General features: G+C 37.9%; 1 protein-coding gene across 1 annotated transcript in view; it reads right to left on the bottom strand.

Moving 5' to 3' along the window:
• Positions 1-607: 607 nt before the first annotated feature.
• Positions 608-6,000, bottom strand: part of SHCBP1 (SHC binding and spindle associated 1) — a 29,234-nt gene continuing 23,841 nt past the window's right edge. Inside the window, exons 11-13 of the mRNA XM_080829407.1 lie at positions 4,137-4,223; positions 3,610-3,751; positions 608-1,819 (exon numbers count right to left, since the gene is read on the bottom strand). Of these exons, the coding sequence (XP_080685533.1) occupies positions 1,494-1,819; positions 3,610-3,751; positions 4,137-4,223 (555 nt within the window). The 3' untranslated portion in view covers positions 608-1,493. The remainder of the gene's footprint in view (positions 1,820-3,609; positions 3,752-4,136; positions 4,224-6,000) is intronic.

Genomic DNA, 6,000 nt, shown 5'->3' with positions numbered 1-6,000 from the left:
AAGAATGTATTAGGCCTACTCACTAATAACTTACCACGTGAATAATAATGTAAGTTTAGATTTAACTAGAATAGAAATGAAATCTAAAAACTATATATGCTATAAAAACTATATATGCTATAAAAAGGAATAAAGAAGGTATTAACATTACTTATCTTGCTACTTATCTTTCTCTTGACACTCCAGCAAGTTACAATATGTGAAATCTAAACTCCAAGATAAAGTGGAAATTTGATTGGAAAACCGATCTGATTTTTTTTTTAAAGTTGAGTAAGTGGTTTTTAAATCAGTATTTGAAGCAAGTTGATGCAGAAATAATTAGCATTACCTCTGCAACAGGATTTAAAAAGAGTAAAAGAAAAATGCCTTTCAATGATCAAACAAAATACCCAACATAAATTCTTCCACATTTAGTAGCACCTGAAAAATAAAAAATAATGTATATAAATATAAGAAATAACTACACTGAAGAAAATATTTAATACTCCTTCTGAAACACTAAAAAGATAAAAAAATTTTGTGTGCATTCCAAAGGACGACATATGCTACATAGCACTATGGACCAAAAGGCATCTGGAAAAATATAACAACATTCAATTTATTATTTCATCATTTTAATTTTAATAAGTAATCATATTAATGTCCCATATACTTTTTAAAAAATATAAATATTTTTCAAAAGCTGTGTTTTATAATACAAAATTCAAGAACACAGAATTCAAGAACACAGAGCTGATATAGATTGTAAAAGTAATCACTATGTGTAAGACATTTGAAATTTGATCAGAATACTGTTATGGTGAAAGAAAAACACCTTCTTTTTAATCATTCATATTCAGCAACAGTGAAAAAGCTCTACATACGCATGGGCTCTGAATAACACATCTCATATGTTTCAAACCTGCCATGCTATCTATTACTGTTTTGATGATTACACAGTTCAACATCAAAATGCATCCCACTCAGATTCTCAATAAGAAGTCTGATTATGCAGATAACATCCCAATCATAAAAGCTTTTATTTTAAGACAAGTATTATGCAAATGCAGCATGGAAATCAGACTTGCTATAATTTGGAGAAAAAGACAAGTGTGAGAACACTGCACATTTGACACTTACTGCATTTCTGGGCACTCATCTTGCATCCCCTGACTTTCTTCCTCATCTTTGAAGTGCTAGGTTAAAGTGTATTTACACTAGAAAGTTACTGATAGGCTTAATAATATGACAGAATGATATGTTTGAAAGCAAGACTTTCTAGATAATAAATCTTTCAGTATCTTCTATATTATATGTTTTCATGACCCTCCTTATACAGAGGGAATGTTTCATGTGCAACACCTGCAGATAGAAATAGATGTACGTTTCACTCAAACCCAATCAAATTTATCAAATATAAAATATAGACACGAAGCGAACTACGATAGCAGCAGTGATTTTCGGGGCAGCATGTACAAAATCCAGTATTTTGCTATCTATTTACATCATGGTGGTCAGAAAAGAAATGTGCCAAAACTCCCTTTCCCATTCCACTTGAACTGGTTCCCCACAATTGAAACAAACATCTCCTGTGACATTAAGTTGTCATCAGCTTGCGTGATCCCCAGTTCACTCAACCTTTTCTTCTTCATCTGACCCTTCTGTGTGGAGGCAGCAACTAGTTCATTTACAATTTCACAGTTGCCTTCGACTTGCTCAGAAAGGCTGGACCTTGCATAAAGCTCCATTTTGCCAGTTGCACACTGAATCAGCTCTTCTAGATCCACCCTTTCCGCTGTGCCTGCCTCCTCACTTGTCGGAATTTTAAGTGCTCTATCTTCTGGAGAAACAAACAGATTATAACAAATAAAGTTAAATGTACAAAATAACCCAACGAAATATATATATATATTTCTACATTCTATCAGAGCTTTCAAGTTTTTTCTGCCAAGGATTCCTGCTGTCATCCAACTGGATTCTACAAGCTCTTTGCCATAAGTATCTCAATGAACAGCTGTCTTACCCTTTGTACCAAGGCTTTCTGACCCTCATACAGGACTACGAATTTTGAATTATTTTCTCTTTATATCCTAGACTCTCATTCACTCAACAGACCTTGTCTGGGTATTTACCACCCACAAAGCATGGTGTTAGGAGCCAAATGCAAAGACTAATAAGACAGTGCCACTCTTCCTAAAGGAACTCCCACTCTAGCAGCTAATGCCAGCATCATCAGCATTTATTGAGGAGCAGAATTCTAGATGGTCCTGATGCCCAAACCCCGGTGTTACTCTCATGATTGTTAAATGGCAAAATGGTTTTGGAAATGTAATTAAGGTTACTAATCAGCTGATTTTAAGACAGTAATTCAGGTGTCCCTAACCTAATCATATGGACTCTTTATTTTTTTTTTAAGATTTTATTTATTTATTTGAAAGATAGAGATCACAAGTAGGCAGAAAGGTAAGCAGAGAGAGAGAGAGAGGAGGAAGCAGCTCCCTGCTGAGCAGAGAGTCCGATGCGGGGCTCAATCTCAAGGACCCTGGGATCATGACCCGAGCTGAAGGCAGAGGCTTTAGCCCACTGAGCCAACCAGGCGCCCCCATATGGACTCTTTAAAAGCAGGGTTTTCTCTGACTAGATGAAGAAGAGGAAAGCATAAAGAAATTCAAAACCTGAGAGAGATTTGAAGCATGAGCAAAATTTGCCTTGAGGGAGGGTCTCTTAAGAAAGTTTGCTGAGACAGAGAGGTTATGGGGCAAGCACCTGAGAGCGGCCTCTTTAGAAGCTGAGAACAATCCCTGGCCAGTAGAAAAAAATGGAGACCTCACTCCTACAACCTCGAGGAAATGGATTCTGCCAACAATATGAATGAGCTCAGAAGCAGATCTTCCCCCTAGAGCTCTCAGATAAAAGCCCATTCACCTCAATTTCACCCTTGTGAGACCCTAAGTACATAATGCACCCAAGCCCACCTGGACTTCTGACCCGCAGAACTGTGGGAAGAAAAAGAACTCGCAGAGAACTGGAGTGGGTCCTAAAGGCTGACAAGGACTACTTTCCTCCCCTCATGCCAGTGCTTAATCCCTCTGACTGAGATTTCATAGTAATCTGGGTCATGGCCTGAAAGTCATGAATTTCCTACTGAATTAGCTCAGCTTTGTTGCCAAGAAAAACAGTTGACAGGGAGGCATTATTTCTGCCAATAAAAAAATAGAGATAAACTCCATGATCCCCTCCAGGAAATGCAGGCTTCAAGCTGGCACACGCACTTCTCTGCCTCCATCCTTAACAAATGCCAGTGAGAGCTACTGCTGCTGTCATGTGCCCAGCTTTATTCTAGAAATGTACAGAAAGCCAAGCATGATAAGAAGGGAACTGGGCAACCAAAGAAACCACATACTAAGGTTTTGAATGAACAGGTGAACAAGTTGACCTTGAAAGTTTCTTCACCCTGAGAGTCTATAATGTAACAGTTCCCCTAAGCTTCTCTATCTCCATGTCCAAGCATATGCAAGTTATCTTTGTTAAGGAGGAGAAGAAGACTAAGATCCGAAATCAAAGTTTAGTGCTGAAATAAAATAAACTAGATCTGGTTTTTATTTTAAAAAATCACTAAGTATAGCATACCTTCAGTTTCATCTTGGACATTTTCCTGCAGGTCAGAGAAGATTGTAGGTTTCACCAAGACAACACCATAACCTTCATTATTATGTATGACATTATTCACCATGGATATTTTGGGAATGTCATAATGCTCATCTAAGAAGTCCTGTGATATTGGAAACAAATGTTTTAAGGAACTGTCATATTCAACACACCCTGATTTTCAAAATCTTCTCACTTTTTTCGGGCTATTCTAAAAATAAAAGCGAAAGCTACACTTATTAATAAGTGGTAGCACAGTCTGTGAGGTCTGAGTGACCCAGCATTCCTCTATCATTTCTGCAGATCTATAGACATCAAAGTATTCTCACAAAAGACCCTCAATCACCAACTATCAACATCAAGATAATTATTAAGATATATATACTGTTTGTGCTTTTCAAAAACAGAAAACAGTAGAACTCAACATGGGAATTTAATGAAACACAATATTTCTTAAATGAAACCATTCCAACTCTTTAGAAAGAGGGTGTTTTAGCAGGTACACTCACCTTAATGAGTATCCCTTCCTTGCAGTGATGGATTTCATTGTCATTCAAGGTGCACTTACTTCCAGGATATATTTCTATACCAGCACCCTACAAGTTACATTTTAAGGTATCACAATCAGTTTTTTAAAGGCAGGACTACAAGAAAAGGTTTATGACAATCACTTCTTAAAACTTAACATGGTGTAAATATAAAGTGTTTTACAGAAAGCTTATTAGATATTTCTAATCAACATTTCCATTTGTTCCATTTCCAGTAAGTTGTCTATCATTTATCACTTTCAAAAACCATACACAGAAACACACACAAAACACTGGCTAAGATTATCAACACCTGGATACTGTCCCACTCCCTTTCATTCTGGACAAGTCAGTTTTCTGATTCTGCCAAAGAAAAAGAACAAATTATTTAACAATTTTGTACTTATTTAACATGAACATCCTCTCTGAGATAGTCAATTAGTTGGAGAACAGCATGAGTCTAGTAAAATATTGTAATATAAGGATAGAAAAAAGAACCGATATTTTTAAAAACACATCAGTTTTAAAATATCCCAATGTAACTTAAAAATCACTTCTATGAGCTAAACAATTAATGGACTCCACTATTACACACATTAAAATCAGCAGCCAATTCAAGAGTCTCATTTATACGAAGTAACCAGAAAGATCCATGCATGGCCCAGCTCTTTCACACTGTCCCTTGGGACCACATGGTACCAATTAAGAAGTAATAGTAACAGGAAGAATTTATTTCCTGAAGTTATACTAAGCACTTTGGGAAGTAAAAATCATTTATTCAAACCTCTTCTATAGTTATTTAAGAAATAATTTTTTGGAATAATTTCATACACAATATCAGAAGAGTTGCTTTAACCATTTATAACGCATCTATTGCATGTATATTGAGTTGTTTTTCTAAGAGTAATATATGCCATGAGAAAACATTTATTATTAATTCCCCCTTTGGAGATACAAGAACATATATGCCCACATGGCCCACTTCACACGAGTCTAATTCTCTATTAGGTAAAAGATCTGCTAATTGGGCTTTCTTCCCAAAACTTGAGGATGAAGAAGTTGGCAATCCATTAACACCAGACACAGACTAGAAAAGCCCCCTGAAAAGCTTGCTCTCTCCACCCAAAGGACCAGGCAGCCTAGACAGACAGAAAATTTTCACAGTTATAGCTCTACGCCAGCCAAACAGCAAAGATAAAAACAGTGGCCCAACCCCATGCATGCTGGCAAATGCCAAGAGGAGAGAATAGACTTCCACCTTCTCAAGGCTGGTGCCTGGTGGCACCCCAACTCTCCCAAAGGTGTGGTGTCAGAGAAGGCCAAGCAAGAAGCCAGGATTTGCATCCCACCAGCCAGTAACAAGGCCCTACCAGCATCAGTGGAGACTACACACTCCCATCCAACAGTAACAAAGTGCCACGCCCCCTCCCCACTAGAGTGATATCAGAGCAGGCCATGTAGAAAGTCTGGACTTCCACCATTGCCCAGTGATAACAAGGCTAGTGCTGTGGGGCACAGTGTCAGCAGACACCATGTGAGAAACCAGAATTTCCACCCTCTCCCAGCAGTATCAGCTCCCGCATTCAAACTGGGCATCAGTGGAGGCTAAATGGAGAACCTGGACTTACACATTCCTCCACCTGGCAGTCACAAGGCACTAACCTCCACTCCACCCCTTCCTGTAGTGTCCAAAGCTAACACAGAAGACCAGGTTCTCATAATACAGTACAAGATGTCCAGGTTTCAACTGAGAATCACTTGCCATACCAAGAGTTAGGAAGATGTCAAACTGAAAAAGGTGGTCAACAGATGCCAAAACCAAGATGTCCAGAGATGTTAGAATCAG

The sequence above is a fragment of the Martes martes genome (genome assembly GCF_963455335.1).
Source record: "Martes martes genome assembly, chromosome: 17".
NCBI lineage: Eukaryota > Metazoa > Chordata > Mammalia > Carnivora > Mustelidae > Martes > Martes martes.
This window is presented reverse-complemented; position numbering and strand designations above follow the sequence as displayed.